The sequence below is a fragment of the Dioscorea cayenensis genome, chromosome 8 (assembly GCF_009730915.1).
Source record: "Dioscorea cayenensis subsp. rotundata cultivar TDr96_F1 chromosome 8, TDr96_F1_v2_PseudoChromosome.rev07_lg8_w22 25.fasta, whole genome shotgun sequence".
Taxonomy (NCBI): Eukaryota; Viridiplantae; Streptophyta; class Magnoliopsida; order Dioscoreales; family Dioscoreaceae; genus Dioscorea; species Dioscorea cayenensis.
In genome coordinates this window covers 7,229,497-7,252,698 of record NC_052478.1, presented here as the reverse complement: position 1 = coordinate 7,252,698, position 23,202 = coordinate 7,229,497, and the positions used below count along the sequence as shown (strand labels likewise).

Here is a 23,202-nt window from a genome sequence, read left to right as displayed (position 1 = left end):
TCTAAGGCAAAGGGTAAAAAATGAACTCCTAAGAAGTTAATCCCTAACGAAGTAATTGTACAGCCATGGAAGAAGTTAACGAAAATATTTAATCTGACTATAAATTTATTTTTTTCTTAGTTGAAAATCTCTTAAACTAATATTACCTCTGAAATGCAAATAATTGGTCATGTTATATGTTCCAAAGGCTAAAGGACCGGCGAAGAAAGTACCCATTAATGCAGGAGCCCGTGAAAAAAGTAGCATAGGTATGATGCCTAAAAGAGCATATAACATGGTTTGATTGTTTAACTTATTTTTGTAGGCCTGTGATTGAGGCAAACAATAAGAAAAACCAATATCTTGGCAAGAAGAGAAAAACTGAAATATGGTAACATGAGGTTATGAGAGGTATGACGTGAATCTAGGAAAGACAAAGAAAGTGGCAAGTATTATTCCTTTAAGACACTCCTGAGTACTGAGTACAGAATTTTTACAGAATGATTTATCAAAATAGTTTATTAGCTAAAGTAGTTTTATAAGCTTTGTTTTTTTAATGTGGACAAGCCACCCCAAACATGCACACTTATTATTATATTCGTCCTCTCCTATGTAGGGATGGAATTTGAAAAAAATAAAGGGGGACCAAAATAATTTTTAGGGGATAAGTGAAAGTGAAGGAGGCAAACAATAGATTTTTATAAATATTTTTCTAATTTTTTATACTAAATATACAAATTTATTAAAACACTCAAGTTGCCCAATCATAATTTTTTGCAAAAACAAAAAAAAAAAAATTTGTTACTATATAACCCAATTATAAAATATCAATGGGCTAAACAATAAATTTTTACAACTTTTTTTTTTTTTCTTAAAACTATATTTTTTAGGTTATTTATGTTAATTTATAATAAAACTAACTAGTCTGTGTAAATCAATTTGTAAAATATGAAAGAGCCAAATAATAAATTTGTATAAATATTTTTTCAAAAAAAAAATATTTTTTATATTATATGCATTAATTTATTAAAAAAATTTGCTCTACATTATTGCAGTGGTGACTTGTTATTGCCCAACTGAAGAGCGAACAACTAATGCGGCCATTCTACGAGGTGATTTTGAAATTGCAAAGGCTTGGTTAGATCAGGCTATATTTAGCCTTGCAAGGTGGTCCTTGCTGGGAAAGTTCTTAGAAAAAAGGATCATTTGACCTTCTTTTTTTATTTCACTTCTGTCGGATATGAGTTCCTTTAGTCTTGGCAGGTGAGTGATTTCTGTTTGAGTCCTCAGATGACGGAATGATAGGGGAGATCCGATCAAGGAGTAATATATTTTTAACTATTATCGTGATTCATACACAACATCTCTTTCTTTTATCAAGGATAATAGAATTTATTAGACGTATGCCGATATAGTTATCTAGGTAGGTTGAGTTATTTTGGTCCTAGGGGTTGACCCAACTGAATCATCAGAACTACTTCAATATTTTGTGTGTAGCAAAGTCATATACCTAAGAATTTATGGGGGTTAAAAATCTAATAATAAGATTTTTTTTTTTTTTTTTTTAAGGGCTTATATGCAAGTATTCCCTCTCATCGAAACTTTAATCAATTATTCTTACCTTTTTGGTTACCCTTAGTTATTTCACAAAATTTTATAAAAAAATTAGTTATTTTTTAGAATTATTTTTAATTTATATTTATATTTTTTTTCTTCATATTTATTTCCGACAACAAGAATCAAATAAAATGTTAAGAGTAATTTTAAAAAAATAATAATTTTTTTTTAATGTTAAAAGATGAATTTGTGACAGATAAAACAGAAGAGAGGGTGTATTTTCACTATTTTGTAACACTGATCCGCTGGTGATATCGGATCGGATCGGATCCAAGTCAGAGCATCCGCCAACTTTCGGATCCGATCCGAAACCCTCTTCCCAAAACCCTCGAGCTTCTCTCATTCGTCTCCGAAGAGAAGCGAGCTTGGAGAGCCCTCGATGATGGCTACCAGATTAGGAGCTCTCCTTCGAAGAAGCAAAGTCCTAACCATGGCCTCCCAGCTGAGAAGCTGTAGAAATAGCGTTTGCGGTCAGTCCTCTATCCTCTCCTCTTCGAGTCCAGCCTTGGCGGAATCTCTTGCCAGACTTCGTTCTTTATATGGATTCAGATCGATGCACAAGGTTTGCTTTAGAATTGATGCATTTTTTTAATAAATTTTGTGTTTCTAAGAAGTAATTTGAATTGGTTTTCTGCTTTGATTAATGTGTGTGTGTGTGTGTGTGTGTGTGGTTCGAGGTTTAGAATTGATAGGTTTTTGGTTCTGATGGGTTGATAAATTTCTCAGCTTTGTGATTATTCTTTGCTTATTTTATGTTATTTATTTTTTATGGTGCATTGCTTTAATTCATGAAATCTGAATCATTTCATGTGTCATTGTCGGGCAGTGGAGAGAATATTTAGGCATGCTTGTGAATCGATAGGCAAAAATGTTAAGAAATTCTAATCTTTATAAGCACTTTATTTGCCAAAAAAAAAAAGGTGATACTTTGATTTTTACGTAATGGGACTTACAATAGGATGATCTTCAACTTTGTTCAAATAAGTAGTTTTATCATCTGCCGGTTTTGATAACTACTAGTATTGTGGTGAATTGTCATTGATAATTGTCATTGCTTCTTGCAATTGCAGAGTTTATTTGGTACGTCTTCCAGAAAAATGTGCACCTCTGCAACACTTTTGAATTCAAACAAGGCAGAGGCTGCCAGTGCTGCTCTGAAATTGTTAGTCAACGGAGGCCCTCGTGCTCAGAAAATGGTTGGAATATGGCTCTTTGGTTGTTCTGCTTGGGTCTTTAGCCTGGTAGTACTGGGTGGTGTCACACGCCTCACTCGCTCTGGTCTGTCCATGACTGACTGGAAGTTCACTGGTAGCCTACCACCTTTATCAGAGGACCAGTGGTTGTGTGAATTTGAGAAATATCAGCAATCACCGGAATATAAAAGGTTGGTAGAAATTTCTTATAAGCCTTTTTCTACTTTTAATTGGTTGAAACACAAAAGACGTCCTCACTTAGCGGTGGATTTCAGAAGAAAGCCTTCTTCGGTTAGTTGTCAGAGTCCATATTTCCTTACTCTTATTCAGACCTATATGGGTTTTATAATATCTGGATGGGCACGAGATTTATCTGATTTATTTGATCGTTTTATCCCCATTTTTAATTTGCATTATGGAAATTTTGTTCTTGCTTGTTGATGGTCATTTTGAAAAGCTTAACTGGAAATGAAACAAAAATACTATAGCTTTAGCTAGCCTAGCTGTACTTCTGTACAATTTGTTACTGTCTCATTTATCTTTTCTGTATTTCTTGTTATTCTTAATCTATATGAGTTTTCTATAAATATGATCAGCTTAGAAACTACTCTGTTTCATTAAACTAAGCACATGGATAGTGGATGAAGGAATTGCATGATCTTTTTCTTAGTTTGGTATAATTTTCCTGGTTCTTTACCCTGAACTTGCAGAGTGAACAGAGGAATGAGTATTGAAGATTTCAAATTCATATATTGGATGGAATACGCACATCGTATGTGGGGAAGGGCATTGGGTGTCTTGTTTGCTGTTCCATTTACATATTTTCTTGCAAAGGGGTTTATCACCCGTCCATTGGGACTTAGACTCTCTATTCTTTTTGCACTTGGTGCTGGGCAAGGACTAATTGGCTGGTGGATGGTGAAGAGTGGTTTAGAAGTAAGAGAAACTTCCACCTAGCTAGATCCTAATGCCATGAATTTAGATTGAGTATTAGCAAATGAAACGTCTCTTTTTTTCCTTCTTTTGTTTGTTCACAGGAACCAGAATCGGAATATGTCCAGCCAAGAGTTAGCCCTTACCGTCTGGCTACACATCTTACATCTGCATTTGCTATATATTGTGGTATGCTGTGGACTGCACTCTCAGTTGTCATGCCAGAACCACCAACAGGATCAATGAGTTGGGTACAAGGTGCTGCTAAAATTCGAAAACTTGCTCATCCTCTTAGCATGCTCGTGGGCATAACTGCTGTCTCTGGAGCTTTTGTTGCTGGAAATGATGCAGTATGAGCTTGCTTTAGACACATAGTAATTAGTTGGTTGACAACATTTGTTCTATAAGATTCCATTTTCACCTTATGCCATGTTGCAGGGTCATGCGTACAATACATTTCCCAAGATGGGTGATACATGGATTCCTAAAGATATTTTCAACATGGAGCCATTCATACGCAATTTTTTTGAGAATACGTCCACAGTACAGGTTATCATTATTATGAGAAATCAATGATAGTGGAATGTTGTAGGCAAATTTGTTCCTTGCATTTGGCTGATAAAGCTTTTTTAATTGTGATGATTTGGTTGAGAACTCAAGCTATATCTCCTTAGCCTGAAGTTTAATACCTTGCAATGATGAAGTACTTGGCTTTTGTAGTATATTCTCTGGTCAATAGGAAGGAGATAGCCCATAGTTTAGTGATGGATAGGCAGTTGTCCCTAATTATTCTATGTAGGAGTGTCAAATCAGTAATCACTGTTGAGCATGATGTACCAATTGCAATTAAATACCCAGAGAGAATGTGAAGGATATTTGTGATTTACCTTGATGATTAAGCCCCGGTGCCTCTCCTTCAAGTTCAATGTATGATTATGATATTCTATATCTTGGGGATAGCAAAGTTCAAGTGAATTGTAGGCTTTTTCCAAGGATCACTAACAGAGATTACTGCTTGTTATCTTTATAACTCGATAAATGAAATTTATAATCAAACATTCTCAAAGAACATTTAAAAATGGTATGGAGACTTTGAGTTTCAGATTAACTTGATATACATGATATTTCAATTGTGATTTGCAAGTTGAACTGAATTGCTATGATGACTTTGTTTTTGTTTTTTGTTTTTTCAATAATAGCTCAATCATCGTATCCTAGCAACAACTACATTAGTTGCAGTGGGTTGCTTCTGGTTGGCCTCAAAAAAAATAGACATACATCCAGCAGTGCGATCTTTGGTTGGAAGTGTTCTGGGGATGTCCACTCTTCAGGTATGACATTTCTAATCGCATCATTCTCCATAGTTTCTTTCAGAAGTTAAGATAGTTATAGCGTGGCCTTCATTATGTTCTTGCTCCGTCAGATCCACTTTGCATTATGCACTATGCACCAACTGTGAGGGCACATTTTTCATCCTACTCATCTTACCAAGATGCCCACTTTAACTCTTCAGGCACCAAGATAAGCTATTCTAGTGTACTGCAACTGCCTAGTTCTTAATTTCAGACAATAGTGATATCTTCTTAGATTCGCCTTCTTAACTGTTGTCAATGGCATGGAAACAATTGACGTCTTTCATTTCTAGTTCAGACATAGTCCAAACCCACAACTTCATGGAACAATGTATGTTGCTAAACTGACATTGAAGAACAAGTTTAAGCTTTAAAATGCGGAATTACTAATCCTTGAACTGTTGACTTTGTTATGTGTTGAAAATCCCGGACAATCTCTTTTGCATGAATTGAGTTATTATGATGTTGCACTGATCTATGAATTTTTTCTACCAATTACAGGTAACTTTGGGGATATCAACACTGCTGTCTTATGTCCCGGTTTCTCTGGCTTCAGCACACCAAGCTGGAGCATTGACTCTGTTAACCCTTGTGATCCTTCTAATGCATACTGTGAGAAAACCAAGTCCAGCTCTTCTCAAATCCATGGCCTCACTACCAAAGCTCAAGAGCTAAACCACACCAGCAAGTTAATGAAATGCCAATTATTTAAGTGCTCAAGAATGTGTTGCTTTACCATGTGAAATAACCATATTTGTTGAGCCGTTTATACAGAGTTTTGCCTCAATTTGAAGCAATAAGAAGTTGGTTCAAAATTCCAAGTGTTTGATCACTGACATTTTATAGACAGATTGAACATATCACAGTTCTTGACGTTTGAAAAGAGAATTTTCAGATGAGAAAAAAAAAAAAATTCAAGTTCAACAAGCATTGTAAACTTCATCAGCCAAAAGATAATTGCAATTACCAAATTTATCAGAACATAGCATATCATCCAGAACAAGAAATATAGTAGCAAGTCATATGATCAGATGGAAATTAAATATTCACTGCCGAGCCAAGATTACTAATTGATCAGAACAAAGCATATCATCCAGAAAACAAAATACAATAACAAGTACTAATTATAAAAGCAACACCAACAACATGAAGTTCATCAAGGCCGCTTTAAGGATAATACACAGCCACAAGGCTTTAACACCCCCTACCACGGCCCTAAAGCTTCAATCATATAGTTTAAGCCTATTCCCAGTTGCTGCAAAAAATTGAACACACAGCCGCAAGGCTTTAACGCCCCCTACCACGGCCCCGGCCACGTCCACGACCCCGACCACGTCCCAAAGGTCTCCCTGGTTTAAGACCAAATTATGTTAGTAGAGCAAAATGAAACAGTTTAAAGATAAACATTAAAGCAGAAGATAGGGTATAATATACCTGCAGTTGGCTTCTTGGGTTTGACCCTCGGTGTTTCCTCAACCAGTAAGGTTTCAAGGTTCAAACTGTCAGGAAGAATATAGTACCGAATGTTATTGCCCCTCACACTTAGATGGTCAAGACTCACTGGGTTTTTCCCTTTCAATGATAGTTTCACAGTCTTCAGGTGTGTATTCATGCTAATATCCACTCCTGTAACAACCATATATGGTAAAATGTTAAAGATGACCAGTCACACACAACTCATGGCAACATTTCCATAGCTTAATCTAAATTTCCACAAGCATCTCTAAAGACTTGGACAACGATTCGAAGGGTTTCACAATTACACCAAATTTTAGTTCATTATCGATTTAATATTATTTCATCCAAGAAATCCTAGAACACAAAGTTGATTGAACAGTCAGTAACAGAACCTTTTTAAAAATTAGTACAAGCCAAGTGTATTTGGGCATGTATATGGAAGAGTGAAGTCTAACAGAAATGATATGCCTAGTTAAAAACATTAACAAGATAAGAGGGTTTTCTAGGAAACATAGAAAGAGTATGGCTTAAGGCACCGCATAAACACCAGTGATAACCACAATAATGTAACACTGAGTGATAAAGAGACACCATATTTATAACCACTCATAGAACCTTGCAAAGATTGGAATTTTTCTTTCATGAGGAATTTGGGAAGAACGGCAGAGTAAACCTCCAAAAAGTGGTAAACCAAAAGCCAAATTGCAAGGATGATGACAGTGGTGCCAAAAAAGAGATCATACCTGCTTGATTGCGTAGGAATTAAGTAGGAAAAGTGTCATGAATTTAAATTATAAAACCTCAGTGCTCATTGAAGTTGGCAGAAAATACAAACTTCTGGCCATTCCTAATGAACCACATTCAAGAAATTACAGGACTCCAAGTCCAATCAAACTAGCAGAAAACAGTAGTGGCAGTGGTGCCCAAAAGTAATCAGTTGACCTAATACATCATGACGATTTTCAAATGAACCCTCAATTACTGCAACAGCATTTATAATTTGAAACTCTAATTTAGATAAGTGTTAATTCCAACATAATGTATATAAATTTGTTGAATTTGATAGCTGAAGCTTTATTATTATCATCAATATGTGATAAATTCATCACTTGTTTATGTTTTATCCCTTGATGATTGTTATGGTGAAATATTCACAGGGACACACATGTATTGACCCATAGAAATATACCCGCTCCACCAACACACAAACATCCTCACTCTACATCAGTCAATGAACCCGAAGCTGCAGGCCACCAAAGAAGGTCATGTCTTTCTTCATACTCTCACAAACATCTCACTCCTCACACAAAATGCTTAAGTAGGGATTTTTAGAAGACTGAGCAGAAAACTTCAAAATGTTCATTAGATGAACTACTTCTGCCCCATTATTCAAACGCTACCTGATCAATCCAGAGTAGTATAAACTAAAATCTATGGTATATTCCCAATTTAATATGCTAAACATCAAATAATACATTACAAATTAGAACCATGCACAACAAAAATATAGAGACAGATTAGAACCCCATTCTTCACTTGTTTCCAACCCTAAATTCCAAAGAAAAAAAAAAGAGAAAATCAAGCTAAATAACGCATTCTTGGCTTTTCAAATAAAACCCAACTCATAGATCAAATGCAAAGATAAAGTTTTTTCTACTCGTTCCAAACCCTAAACTCCAAAACTAAAAGAGCAAACAAAAATTCAAGTAGAAAAGAGCCCTTTTATCCATTCAAACATCACCCAAAGCCTCGCCATAACCCCAGGGAGAAAATTATCACAAGATCACCATCAAACAACAAAGGAAACACAACAAAAACCACAGATTCATACCTGTGATGGTTCCATGGACGATAGTACCATTTTTGAGTTCAATAGAGACCGTCTCATTGTTGAGCTTCATCAAAAACCTACACACAAACACTCACCACATCAAACATCAGATCAAAAGAAGAAAAACACACCAAATCCAGAGAGAGAGAGAGAGATGCAGTACCTGACGAGCTTCATAGTAGGGAGAGGAAAGGCGGAGACGAAGCTAGGGCTCGAAACGCGGCCAAAAACCAAAACCCTCGTCTTTCTTCAAAAGCCTCCCTTTCTCTCATTTTTGGGCCTTTTTATTGAAATTTTGAGCCCATTGGACCACCAACCCAGCCTTTCTTCTCTCGGTCCATTTTACTTTTATTTTACCAAAATAAATGCCACGTGTCCGTCAGCTCGTGTCTGAGATTAAAAAAAACGAATTTAACCCAAAAATAAATAAATGGTTAATTTTTATTTATATTTGGTGCTGTAGAATGTTATGAGAATGGTGAATGGACAGACCCAAAGTAGATTCTCTGGGTAAACAACATTGTTGCAGTATAGATAGTGTATACATTGTAGAATATTGTATAATAGTGTAGCAATACTGTTCATGAGCGAGAGGATATTAGTTCCCTCCACTCAAGAGTTGCATGGTACACATGATAAAACTCAAATCACTCATGTAACATTTAACCGAGTTAATAAATCTTTAAATGATTGTTAAGGCATCATAATTGGTGCACCATTATACTTACTTGTCTTCGGAGTAAGGATTTTATGCAACCGTGATACCACATCAGCTTGTGTCCCATTTCAATAAAAATTTGCCAAATCAGATTTATAGTCATGTCAGCCTACTTAATCACCCACTTACTCCAATTATTAATTCAGCTTTTGTATTTTTATTTTGGTTCTTTTTTATAACTCTTATCTTTATCTCATCATCTCATTTGAAATCAAATTTTTAAATCCACCGTGTTTCCCTTCGTCGGTGTGCTCTCCACGATGTCCAACAATAGTGACCACCCAACAATTAATTCTTTTTGTATTTTATTTTAAATTAAAAAAAAAAGACATTTGCAAAGAAATAATTTGAGGGGGGACAACGGGGCATGAAATGGGAGAATGGAGGGTCAAGATCCGATGTTCGGAGTCTGGTCTCTGGTGTCCGAACTGGTGTTCAACACCCGACAATCGTCTTAAATTTAAAATTTTAATTTAAAATGAGATGATAAGGTAAAGATAAAAGTTTTTTAAAAAATTTAAAATAAAAATACAGAAAAAATTAATCGTTGGGCTGTTTTCGGTATTGGACATCGTGGAGAGTACACCAGCGAAGATGCACATGGTTGATTTAAAAATTTAATTTCAAATGAGATGATAAGTTAAAAATAAAAGTTTTAAAAAAATCAAAATAAAAATACAAAAAATAAATTAATAATTAGAGTAAGTGGGTAATTAGGTCGACTGATATGACTATAAATCTGATTTGGTAAATTTTTATTGAAATAAAATACAATCTGACGTGTTGCATAGAATCCTTAGTGGAATAGCCCTTATTATTTTGTAAACAATAATAATAAATAAATAAATAAATATAAATTACATAATATTTTATAAATAATAAATTGATACCATTTTAGTCCACGTGTCATAACAGCCTCACATTCTTGCCACGTGTCCTCTTTCGTCTTCAAAACTACGCTTCTCCATGAAAACCAGACGTAGTTCCAGAGATTCAAAGATCAACAATGGTTTCAAACGTGAACGCCGGAAACATCATCAAAGCCATCATCGCAGGGATCATCATCGAAGGGCCATTGCTCGCCGGAATGGGGTTGGCATTCATGGCATCCACCACTTTCCTCCTCCTCTCCTCCTCTTCTTCAGCCCACTGCTCATCCTTCTTTCCCCTCTCGTTGGCTTTAGCTTCTCCACCACAGTCGCCGCCGCCGGCCTCTCTTCACTCCGCCGTGCTTTCAAGGCCGTCGCCGGAGAAAGTGGTCTGGTGGTCTGCAAGAGAGATTTAGGATGTGTTTGTTTGACAGGATATAAAACTACATGTAATTGTAATTACAAAAAACTTCAAAATCTGGTGTTTATTTGGTTGGATTTGAGAATTTGAAAGTAGATAGAAATGCAGTGGAGATGGATTTAGTTGGTTTTCAAACTACGTCCAAATCGGACGTAGTTTAATCTCCAGCATTTGGGATTTCCATAGAAAGTCTCGCACGTGGTGTCACGTGAGACTTTCTAATAAATTTATATATAAATAAAATAAAAATAAAATCATGATATTATTTTATCTTAATAATAAATGGTTACTATTATATTTTTAGCAATATAAAAAATTATGAATATAAAAAATTATAAATAGTGTAATATATTTTTTATAATTATAAAAAATAACAATAATTTGTAATGAAAACATAAATTTATATTAAATTAAGCAATTATATGCATAATTATTTTGGTTACTATTAATAACAATTAATTTTATATTTATAATTAATGAAATTTAATAATGACTAAGGTGGAGTATCCTTAGCAAGGGTGTTTATATCCTACAAATATATCCAACCAAACACATGTTTTCAAAATCCAGATTTACAAATCCTCCCAAATAAACACAAACTTTTGAAATCCAGCATTTTCAATTACAGTCAACCAAACACCAAATTTGGCTCTCCTGCATTTTCAACTCCAGAATTTACAACTACACTGTGATTGAAAATCTACTGTATTTTCAACTACATCTAACCAAACGCTACCTTAGAGACTTTAACCTAGTCTGGAAGGCCGGTGAGGGAGGAGATAGTTCATGTTGGGAAGTACTCGGCGGAGACGGTGGAGGTGTTCCCAAGTTCTTAATTTTGCTTTTTACAACCTGAAAAACTTTGAATTTCCAGTGTTTCTTGTAAGGACTTCTTTGTAATATGTTTCAGTTTTTGTCCTTTCAGAAACTTTGTGATTAGTTAAGTTGTGATTCTTGTGAATGTAATGAGATAAACAAGTTTATCGCTATCTTACGCTGTATTCCACTTTATGTGAATAACTAATAATGATTGTTTTTTTTTTTTTTACTTGAAAGGATTTATAAATGAATAAAAGTGATAAATTTGTAAATAGCATTGCCAAAGGTTCACTAGAAGAAAAGGCTTAATTTAAAATATTATAATAAATGTTTATTATATGTTTAAATTCAATTTTTAGCTTAAAAAAAATAGAAATAAAACAATAATGAGCATTTGCGTTTGACACTATTTTCATATATTGGTTAATTCTGAATAAAATTCAATATTAATGAGTGATCTTGAGAGTTTTGTGTATTGATAAGATCATTCACTGTTTTTTACTTTTAGTGAATTATATATTGGTTATCTCTCGTACGGTTGTGTCCAACTAAGTTATTAGTTATTAATTTTGTGTGATTTTTAAGTTTGTAATGCATAATTGTGTGATTAACTATTGGATAGGTTATAGTATGACACTATAATATTCATAGTATGACACATTGACACTATAGTATTAAGGAGAACGGCAAGGATTCAATTTTTTTTTTTTTTTTTTGATAAATTATTTTTATATTGTTTATATATTGTACATTCAGAAATTCAATACTATTTATTAATAGCATAGCATTGATTTTTGCAATATGCGGAACCATTTTATTATATTTGGAATTTTCAGATATACATTCTAATCATCCTTCAGAAACAACCTGGGTTGTTTGTAATTAGAGGTAATTAAAAGAAGTTTAAGGAAGGATTAAACGTGATGAGTCATGACGCGCTCAATCCGCAAAACACTTGGGCATAGACGCGTGTTTGACGCTTTGAAATTATCCACTCCCATACTCATCATCCCTTCCCCTCCCTCCTCCCTCAAGAAACGCGTTTCTCTCTATACGATAAGCATCAAACATCATAAATATATATATATATATATATATATATATATATCCATTTGTTTGTGAGTTTGCCATTATTTTTTTTTTGTCATTTAGTCACCACCAACATATATGAAGGATGCTGTGACTGATAGGCCTTTGAAATTTCTGATGTATATATATTATAGCCAATTTTTATGATATATACATTTTTACAAAGACTACAAACTATGTAAAAAGAATAGATAAGTACATAAAAATTTATTGTCACATATATCCAATGGCGGTGCCAGGACTCTTCAGAGAGTGGGGCAAAAGTTGATAGAAAAAAAAATTTTAGCCGCCAAATAAACATTCCGACCGGTCAAAAAAAAAATTAGCATACAAACATGAAACATAAATACATAAAAAACATATCAAAAGTTAATTGACCCATTCAATAACAAGAAAGTCAAATTAATTCAAAAAAACTTCATTATTATACACAAGTATATGAATAAAAACTAATTTTTCCTAACCAATGGAGTACTCCAAGCACTGGAACATTTGAGAGGTTTCAAATAGTTTTTGTGAGATGCCAAGTTTTGAAACTGTTGCATAATTGTTTCTTCATCAATGCTAATGAATATTTTTTTCTCAATGTAACACACCAAACAATCTGACAGTAGTTCATCTGCAAGTCGGTTGCGCAAATCGGTCTTCACAACATTCATTGCTGAAAAACATCTCTCAACAGTAGCTGTGGCAACTGGTAACACCAATGCTAGCTCAATGAGTCGATACACTAAAGGAAAACAAATATGATATTTATGCTTCAATCAAGGGCTGTGATGAATTTGATCAAGTGGAATGGCATTAATTCGAGGCAGCTACTGAAAAGAGAATGAAGAGAAGCATGGACGGCTGAGATTAAATCATCATGGATGGATAGCTTTAGTTCGAGGCAAGGCAAGGCAAGTGGATGGATGAAGAGCGGTGGAGCTGATCTGGTGAAGACGCGTGGAGTAATGACTCAGCCTTTTTTAGTTTCTTTTTGGTGATCAAAGTTTGTTTAATATAAAGTTAGAGAACAGTTAGTTAATATTTTTTATGTGTTTTATTGTTCTTCCTGAGTTTTTCTCAAGTTTTTTTATGAGATAGCTCTCTTTGTCGAATTTTCCTAGTTTGTAGAAAGAGAATTTCATTTTGATGTGAATAAGAGACTTGTTTCTCATGAAGTCTAGATGCTATATAGTGATTATCAAACCCCGACTGCTGCACAACTCAATCCTCAGATTTTTTTTTTCCGGCAGAGGGTGTGACGGATGTCCCTCCTCGTCACACCCGGCGCCGCCACTGCATATATCTAAAATAATATGTTATAAGTCATTATTACACGATGATAAATCCTTCATTTCATAAGAGTGGTGAATGCGCTATATATACAATACTATTCTAATAGGATACTTTTGAGTTATTAGTGATACTCTCTATTTTTCTTTAAACGTAAATCTTTTCATTTGTATCAAAAATAAATATCACTTTGATCTTTTCTCCAAGCTAACATATTATTTTTATATTATGATTTATAAGATAAAAATCAAAATTTGGACACATAATTGAGGAAGTGAGGAACTAATCATATTTCTTTTCATCTTCTTTTAATGCAAGGATCAATTGTCAATTACATAATTTCCTAAGCACATCAATCCAAATCCTTCTAAATTTAGCCAAACCCATACATACACTCTTCACAATAAAAAATATATATATATATACCAAATAGATAAAAGCGCGTTTCCATAGCTACCCTACAAGCAAGGATTGCCATGTAGAGAAAGAGAGAGAGAGAGAGAGAGAGAGAGAGAGAGAGCACAACGGAGCATGATATGATGGTATTTAAAGAGAAGGTGAAGGTGAGGGTGAGTATGAGCGGTTGAGAAGGGCCATGAAAAGCCTGGAGAAGAAGCAGCAGAAGCATATACAAACTAAGGATACACAACGTGTGTTTCGTTTCAGTTCGTTTTGCTCTCTCTCTTTCTCTTTCCTTAGTTCTCGCGTGGCGTGACAGCAACTCCCTTTCCTTCTTTTCTTCCTACAATTCCTCTCTCTCTCTTTTTCTCTCTTTATATATATATTAATATTAATAGGGAGGAAGAAAGACAAGGAGAAAAGAGAGAAAGCTTAACAGCAATCAATTCAGGTCAGAACAACACACTAACCAGAATTTCTTATGATGCATGCATTCCATTCCAAGTTTTAATTTCTTTTTGTTAATTGTTATTCAGTGATCTCTGAATCTTTCTTTTATATCTGATTTTTTTTTTTTTTGATTAATTTTTTATATCTTTGTATTTTGTTTATGGAATTCTCTGGTGATTTGATTTCTGCAAAACTATAGACTATCATTGAATGAATCTGTGTAATTCTTGGAAAGCTTGCGTCTTTGCGATTTCTGAGACGTTTTGGATCTTTCTTTTAAAAAAAAAAAAACAAATAATGAAAAACATTAACATCTGAGAAATTAACCTTGGTTTCAAAATATTGTGCGTTTATTGAATTTCTGATTTTCTCTTGGTTTTTTTGAAAAAAAAATTAATAGAGATTAATGGAAGGAGGAGAGAGCAAGAAGAGAACCATGGAAACGACAACAGCGTTTTCAATATCGAAGAAGGGGAAACGTCAAGAGGAACCGAAACGCGTTTCCAGTGACGTCGAGAGGCCACCTGGCGTGTTTGAGTTCCCTTGGGGTGCATCGGGATTCGTGCACGAATCGGATGGTTGGGATCTAGGCGACGTGTTCTTCTCGTCACTCGTTGATGGCCGATCCGCCGCCATTGGATTCCCGGGCGATCGCTTGTCTCATTACCCGGCGATCAGGATCGACCTTTCCTGGCCGTTGGATGGAGAAATGGACGGCCTGGATTGCGTCTGGCAGTCGGTGCTGGGATCAACGTTCAGTGCGTGAGTGTCCAATTTTGCTTTTTTAGAAAATTTGTTGTAGAATAAAAAAATATATGTTGTTATGTAACTTAACATTTCTCCTGAAGTAAATTTATATTGAGTTTTTCTAATTAATATTTACTAAGTATTTTATGTCAAAATTTTGTTAGCCCAACACCATTGGCACCATTAAAAAAATTGGTGCAAGATTTAAGAGTTTTGAAGTTAAGTTATTTTAAATACAATTAAAGTAATGGATTGTTGGTTGTAAAAGTGAATTTGCAGTCTAAATTTTCTAATACATTAGTTAATTAAATTTCAATTTGTGTATATGTGCTTGTTTGATTTGTAATATATATTATTGAGATAAAATTAGCTGCTAATTATTACATTCATTAAATTTAGAGTTTTAACTTCACAAATATAGAATTTATGATTTGGTTTTATGATACTGAAGGTTTGTTTAATGTATTTATAATTGTCAATATAAATTTATTAATCGTATTTTGTCAATAATAATATTAATTGAAATTTTATGGGACTAGGGCATTGATATAGTTTGAATATAATAATAAATTCAGGTAAATTAATTCAAGCAATCATATAGTATGTAGAGTGTTCAAAGCATTTACAAATGTACTAGTGTTTTTTTTTATTTACTCTGTATATTTACAAATTAAATTTTTTCTTAATTTGTAATTGCTTTTTGATTTTCTTAAAAATCTGAATGCATCACTGATTGAATTCTTTTAAAAATGGTTTATAAGAATTTTAATATAATAGTTGCATGTGTTACTATGTACATATTTGGAGAAGTACGTAGCCGGAAAGTAAATGAGACGTTTAGTGGAATTATTATTTAGAGAGAGTGAGGTAGGAAGTGTTAGATATTATATATATATATATTTTAAATAAATTTTACAACTTCACTTTTAATTATTTTTTTTTAAGATTAGATAAACTATATTCATTGTGGAAGAGAGTATGAGGAAAATAGTCTAATTGAGATAAAATAAAAAGAAATATAATAAAAAAACAAAAAAACATAAAACATAAAGTAAACAAATAATCTTGTGGGTGAATAATTAATAAATTAACATCAATAACAAGGAAAAATAGGTAAAATAAAATAAAACAATTATAAAATAACATTGAACTAAAAATATGTAAGGCGAGATGACTTCTTAATTGATTATTATATCATCAGCATCATTCTTAATGTTATGATGTCCAACAAACTCCAAATTTCACTTAAAAGATACATTTGAATCTCCCACTTTGGCTTCTACTATTTTTCACTCATATCAACAAATTTTTTTTAATTTATACGAATAATTAATTAATTTTGTTATTAATTTGGTGAATAGACACTTAAAAAGCTATATTACTCCACCCATGCGTGCAAGCAATTAAGCAAAAGTTTATCTATTCATAATTTATTAGGAGATTCTTCTTAAATAAGGTTTTTAATATAAAAAATTAATCTTTAAATTTTATCCAATTTTTTTAAATTCTCAATATAATTCAACGGTCGAAATTTCTTTTAAATAATAATGATAACAATAATATATTAAAATACTAAAATGGGTCACGTGAGAGCGACCTCGTCATGCAAGGCCCCACCACCACATGCTCACAAATAGTAATAATATCAACCAAAGCTACTTCCACCAAAAGTTCTCACTCTCTTTCAAACCCAACACTGTCCTCTGTCAGGCACTCTCCCATTTTAATATCAATCATAATTTTTCTCTTATTTTAATATCAAATTTTAGAACCATTTATAACATAAAAACAAACATGGCACCAATTTTTTCAATTTTATCATTTTTTGCAAATAAAAATTCATAATTTGTACTTCATCGATAACAATGTCGATGATGCGACAACTTTACTGTTTGATAATTTTTTTTTGATAATATAATAGATTAGTTTAATTTTTAATAGCATTGAAGATTATAGAAAAACCAAAATGAAAATATTATATATATTTTTTTTTGAGTTTTTTTTATAGAAATGAATTGTTTTGATATGACGTAGCTAGAAACCAATTGTGATGTTTTAATATTTTTTATTTATCCGAATTTATTAATATTACTTGAAATTAACTGATAACATGACTTGATACAATATTTAAATTATATATTTACAACCATTTAATTTTGACAGCTATGTTTTAACATAAATACATCAAGTGATTTTCTAATCCTATCATATTTTTATCCCAATAATTAGAAATTTCATTTCAATAAAATATTAAAATTTACTTGATGCATAGTATAACTTCTTCTCTTTTGAGCTACTTCTTATGCTGTTCAAATGATGAGATTGTTTTTGAAAAAAATTATGAAAAATTATCAAAGGCAGAAAAAAAAACAGTGAAGTCAAATGTTTAGGTCACTTTTTGAGTCTCTTTAGAGAAGAGGTGTAATTAGGGGAACTGCTAAATTTCTCTCACGTGAGGGGCCTACTTGCGCGTGCTGGCACCGCGGGCGTCTCGCCGACACTCTCTTGGTCTCATCGTACACGAACGCCGATCTCGAGGCACGGTCGAATTGCACACGTGGCATCGGGCCCGCGTTGCTGAGCTTCTCCCGAGCTGTCCTCTCGTGAATCGGCCCGAGGAATCGTAACGAGGAATTCAAATAGACCTTGCATTGCGGGCCGGGCCAGGTCAAAGCCTATTAGCATACCCTTTATGTATTCTTTTTTTTTTTTAACCCAATTTATTAAAATAAATTTTAAAAAATTGAATATTTCATGGTGGTATAAATTAATGAAAAAATATTTAAAAAAAATATGTCAGTCAATAATTTACCTGATAAGATGGAATTTGAATAAAAAGAATGAGTTCCTTTGGAGCATTGACTTGGATTGGCTTTCAATCAACGCCCTGATTAATGCCCCATTTCTTTACTTTGCAAAAAGCCACCGTTACTTTTTTTTTTTCGACTTTGGTGGGCACTTTAAGCTTCTTTATTTCATTTTAAAGGCTATGTAGTATGGTACATTTTATCTCCTTCTTTTGAGTTTCATTAAAAAAAAAAAAAACTTTCTAACAAAAGCTGGAGTTTCAAACATTATATAATCTGTTAGATTAACATCCGATAATTAAGATTTCTTAATTTAAGTTAATAAAAATGAAAAATTTTCAAAATATACCACGTGGCAACATTATATACTGAAAACCCGAAAATACTCTCATGGTTTTTTTAAAACGAAGAAAAGGAAAAGGGCAAAACCGTCATTATACTCTTCGCTTCTGCCGATTTACTCGGGCGGATCGCCCGATTCACGTCAGCACTTCGCCTCGGGGAACCGCGCCAGAGCCCGGACCACATAATCAAAATATACCATCTAGATTCGGACTCCTCCCACGTGGCATCCTTCTATTCGTTACCTTGCTTTCATTCTTACCCACTAATGCTCTTCCACGTCATCATGTAGAAAAGTTACATTGCTCCGCGGGGATGCAGAACGGAAGGGACATTTTTTTAGAGAGAGAACCAGAGTTCTCCGATAGCTCTCGGAGTTCATCGTGGCCACAAGCGCAGCGCCGGAGAGCTGTTCTCTGAGTTTGGAGAAGCGGTCTCGAAGGAGGGGAAGTTGGTTTTCCGTCGTGGAATGTGTTCTTTGTAGCGAGGATGAGTAGAAAGCCGGTGTTGGTCTTGCTTTGCGTCACCGTGCTCGCGCCCATCGTTCTCTACACTGACAGGCTCTCCTCTTTCTCTAATTCCATTTGTAAGCACGTTTAGATGGAAAAGTTTCGGTTTCTATAATGGTGTTGGTTTGTTTCTTGGAAATTTGGAGGAAAGTTGGTTTTTTTGTGCTGATTTTGTGGTTTTTTTGGCAGCTATTAATGATTTCGTTGAAGAAGGGGCTAATTTGGTAGGGATCTGATCTATGTTTTTGAATTTTTTTTAGTTTGTTTATGTGTTTTGGGGAATTTTGTTGAAATTTGATGCATTTGTCTTGCTTTGTTTTGCTTCATGTCAGAACTTGAGCAATGAGGGCGAGAAGTTGCACGCTCTTCCTCAGGTGCGAGTTTTATTGCCCTTTTTGGGTGATATGCTAGTGATCCCTTTGATTTTTTGCGCTCATTTCTTTGATTGATTTGTGTCAGGAATCGTCTGATGCGCTGAAAGAACCGATTGGAGTTGTTTACTTTGATAATTCAAGTAATTCCGATCAGATCTCGGCACTGAACGGACGAGGTTTGGTTTTTCCCTATTGATTCATTCATCCAATAAAATCTTGCTTCACCTGTGCATGCATGTGTATTTTTTCATAAAAAAAGAACTTTGACTATTGGATTGCCATTGGAATCGGTCAATATGAGCGAAAACCGTCATTGCTGATTCCTTGATACGAAGTTTTTAAAAATTGGTGCCTTTAATGGATATGCTTGTCTGTTTTATGTACAGAATTGTCACCGGGTAGATCTGGAGAGCATAAAAGCAGAGTGCTGTCAGCAGCGGACGAGGGTGATCGAACTGAGAATGGGTCAGTGATTGCACAGGTGACGAGCAAAGATAGTGTGAAAGATGATGGATTGCAGAAGTCAAAGAGAGAACCCGACTTTCCGGAGAAGAAGGTAATTTTTTTGTCACCTTGTTCATAGCTATCCGCAATTAAATTATTTTCAAACTTTTCTTCAGGTTTGAAATGCATGCATATTTACATTGATAATGACTTCCGTGGATTGAGCTAAATTTTCATGTTGCTAATTTGCTAAATTTTTAATTAGTATTGGTGATGGAGTCCTTGTCATTGGTTGGAATTGTATAAGAAAGTGGTTACCTTTCCTTGCTATGGTACACTTTTTCTAGTGTTAATCAAGTGTCTTTGGGAGGAATTTACCTAATTGTTTGATGCTCCATTGGGCAGAGTTTCTTCTCACTCCAGCTAGAGAACTGGAGTTCGGGATCATAATCTTTCTCACATATGACCTGGGGAGGATGGTTGGAATATTTGACAACTAATTTTGTTTCTGCTTATTTATTTGCTTACTCATTGGAATATTAGTTGTCCTTGTGTATGGCAATGATAGCTTGGTTGTTTGTCAGATTTGGGCTTATATCCAAAATGAGGGTGCAAGGTTTGTTAAGCTATTGGGTGAAACAGCCAAATAATTTCTTCATACGTCATGCACACAGATTGGTTATTGTCCTTGTCAACTGTTTGCATTTGTAATTTGCTGTTGTCACAATGGGTTGTCAAGTTGTTGAGTAAATTTCTCATGGCTGCAAAAATTAAAAATTTAAGCTGCAAGAATGTGTCGTTTGGTGGATGCTATATTGAGAAGGGAATTGCTTATTATATTTCTCTTATAAGTTTTATCGATCTTTCTACATTAATTGCATGCAGCAGTGTATTTCTAGTTTGCTGAATGCTTGATTTAGTTGTTTGTTATGTTTCCAGGGGATTAAAACAGAGAAACAGTCTGAGCAAACACCTCCGAAAACCGAGTCTCGAAAACAACTTCCTGGTAGAGAAAGCAGGAATGCTAAACCTGCTGATAAGCAAAGTAGTGCAACTGCTAATCGACAAAGTAGTAACACCCCATTTCCTGATGCTCGGGTACGGCAACTTAGGGATCAGTTGATAAGGGCGAAGGTTTATCTTGGTCTTGGATCGACAAAGACCAATCCTCACTTCATTAAAGAGCTCCGAGTGCGAATAAGGGAAGTGCAGCGAGCACTTGGTGATGCAACCAAGGACTCGGACCTGCCCAAGAGGTAGTCTAATTCTGTGCTTGTTATCTCTCCTGATTGGTTTGTTTTGTATGAACTTATGGAATCTAATCCTTTGAAAATTTCGCATAGCAGAAATCATAATGCTTGTTGTTTGAATACAAAACATGATCTATCTTGTTATCAACTTTCCCTAACTAGTTACTCTATGTTGATAAATCAGTGTGAATGAGAAAATGAAGGCTATGGAACAGTTGTTGGCCAAAGGCAAGCAAATTCAAGATGATTGCTCTGCTGTTATAAAGAAGCTTCGAGCAATGCTTCACTCGACAGAGGAACAGCTCCGAGTTCATAAGAAGCAGACATTGTTTTTAACACAACTTGCAGCTAAAACACTTCCTAAAGGACTCCACTGCCTTCCTTTGCGGCTTTCAACTGAGTATTACTCATTGAGCCCAAGCCAACAGCAGTTCCCGAACCAAGAAAAACTTGAAGACCCCAAGCTCTATCATTATGCCCTGTTCTCTGATAACATATTGGCAGCAGCTGTGGTGGTGAATTCTACTGTTATTCATGCCAAGGTAAATTTCTTGATAGGCAATCTGCTCATAAATTACATTCTATTTCTCATATCTTTAAGTTTATTGACATATAAATCTCACATGTTTTTCGCAGAATGCTGCAAACCATGTTTTCCACATTGTGACTGATAGGCTTAACTATGCAGCCATGAGAATGTGGTTTATAGCTAATCCTCCTGGGAAGGCCACCATCCAAGTTCAGAATATTGAAGAGTTTACATGGCTGAATGCAAGCTACAGTCCAGTTCTAAAACAACTTGGGTCTCAGTCTATGATAGATTATTACTTCAGGGCTCATCGTGCAAGCTCTGATGCAAACTTGAAGTATCGGAACCCCAAGTACCTTTCCATTCTAAACCATCTTCGGTTTTATTTACCTGAGATCTTCCCAAAGCTGGACAAGGTGGTTTTTCTTGATGATGATATCGTAGTAAAGAAAGATCTCACAGGCCTTTGGTCCATTAATCTTAAAGGTAAGGTCAATGGTGCTGTTGAGACTTGTGGAGAAAATTTCCATCGGTTTGATAGGTATCTCAACTTCTCAAATCCTCTCATTGCCAAAAACTTTGATCCGCATGCATGTGGCTGGGCGTATGGCATGAATGTGTTCGATTTGTCAGAGTGGAGGAAACAGAAGATAACAGAAATATATCACTCTTGGCAGAAGCTGGTAGGTTTTGGTTATTATTTTCAAATTTCATACAGTTATTATTTGAATTGCATTATTTCAGTTATATTTATTTACACCTTTCTTTTGTTTGTGAGTGTAACACTTCAAGAAACTACTTCTACACTGATAATTTTAGTTTCATCTTCTGATTGTGTCCTTACCAACTGGGCCTGCTTCATATTTCTTATGCAGAACCATGATAGAACTTTATGGAAGTTGGGAACTCTTCCTCCTGGTCTGATTACATTTTGGAACCGAACTTTTGCACTAGACCGTTCATGGCACGTGCTGGGACTAGGCTATAATCCAAATGTTAGTCAGAAAGATATCGAAAGGGCAGCAGTCATACACTACAACGGAAATATGAAGCCTTGGTTAGAGATTGGAATCCCTAAGTTCCGCAACAACTGGTCGAGGTTTGTGGACTATGATCAGGTTTATCTGAGGGACTGCAATCTCAATCCATAAAACAAAAACCGTATTACTATCGCACTTCTTCCAACACTGATTGTCACTTATTTTTTGTAGCTTTATTGTGTTTTTTTCAGTTAAAAATTTTTAGTTTGATTCTTTATGCTCTATAGCTATGAATTGCATTGGAGCTTTAATTCTTGTGACCATGACTACGTTATTCTGCGTAATTGCAGAAATATTGTAAATGATTCATAATCAGAGTGCAAACTTTAGCAATGTAGGTGGTTCTTCTTCTGTCTGACATTGTTCATGAATTCATTGTTCACTGAGGTGCTTGTTTCTCACAAACAATTAGAAAATTTTGGTCGAACTTGAATGTGAAACAGATGCGGGTTTTGCAGTCATGGTCATTCAAAATGCTTCAATTCTTGTGACCGCAACTACTTTATTCTGTGTAATTGCAGAAATATTGTAAATGATTCATAATCAGAATGCAAACTTTAGCAATTTAGGCGGTTCTTCTTCTGTCTGACATTGTTCATGAATTCATTGTTCACTGAGATGCTTGTTTCCCACAAACAATTAGAAAATTTTGGTGGGACTTGAATGTGAAACAGATGTGGGGTTTTTGCAGTCATGGTCATTTAAAATGCTTCCATTTACATCTGAAACATTTACTGTTGTTGATGAATTCATT

At 34.6% G+C, this 23,202-nt stretch overlaps 3 protein-coding genes across 5 annotated transcripts; 2 read left to right on the top strand and 1 right to left on the bottom strand.

Annotated features, from left to right (window-relative positions):
- Positions 1–1,869: 1,869 nt before the first annotated feature.
- LOC120266979 (cytochrome c oxidase assembly protein COX15) lies at positions 1,870–5,889 on the top strand. The gene is made up of 7 exons (XM_039274649.1): positions 1,870–2,158; positions 2,667–2,980; positions 3,500–3,725; positions 3,827–4,072; positions 4,161–4,271; positions 4,922–5,053; positions 5,576–5,889. The coding sequence occupies exons 1-7, from the start codon at positions 1,976–1,978 to the stop codon at positions 5,747–5,749; spliced, it is 1,386 nt and encodes a 461-aa protein (XP_039130583.1). The 5' UTR covers positions 1,870–1,975; the 3' UTR covers positions 5,750–5,889.
- Positions 5,890–6,106: 217 nt separating this feature from the next.
- On the bottom strand, positions 6,107–8,623 carry LOC120266980 (small nuclear ribonucleoprotein SmD1a). The gene is made up of 4 exons (XM_039274650.1): positions 8,527–8,623; positions 8,364–8,440; positions 6,509–6,700; positions 6,107–6,423 (listed from the first exon to the last, which is right to left on the bottom strand). Exons 1-4 carry the CDS (start codon positions 8,538–8,540, stop codon positions 6,362–6,364), a joined length of 345 nt encoding a protein of 114 aa, XP_039130584.1. The 5' UTR covers positions 8,541–8,623; the 3' UTR covers positions 6,107–6,361.
- A 10,036-nt stretch (positions 8,624–18,659) lies between these two features.
- LOC120267052 (probable galacturonosyltransferase 4) lies at positions 18,660–22,806 on the top strand. 3 transcript variants are annotated; one of them, XM_039274734.1, is made up of 9 exons: positions 18,660–18,888; positions 19,001–19,035; positions 19,144–19,185; positions 19,271–19,361; positions 19,572–19,741; positions 20,590–20,885; positions 21,064–21,421; positions 21,516–22,091; positions 22,284–22,806. In XM_039274734.1, the coding sequence occupies exons 1-9, from the start codon at positions 18,792–18,794 to the stop codon at positions 22,557–22,559; spliced, it is 1,941 nt and encodes a 646-aa protein (XP_039130668.1). In that variant the 5' UTR covers positions 18,660–18,791; the 3' UTR covers positions 22,560–22,806. The 3 variants fall into 3 exon arrangements, with proteins under 3 accessions (XP_039130668.1, XP_039130667.1, XP_039130669.1); XM_039274733.1 differs by having other exon boundaries at positions 20,569–20,885; XM_039274735.1 differs by lacking the exons at positions 18,660–18,888; positions 19,001–19,035; positions 19,144–19,185 and having other exon boundaries at positions 20,550–20,885.
- The last annotated feature ends 396 nt before the right edge of the window (positions 22,807–23,202 follow it).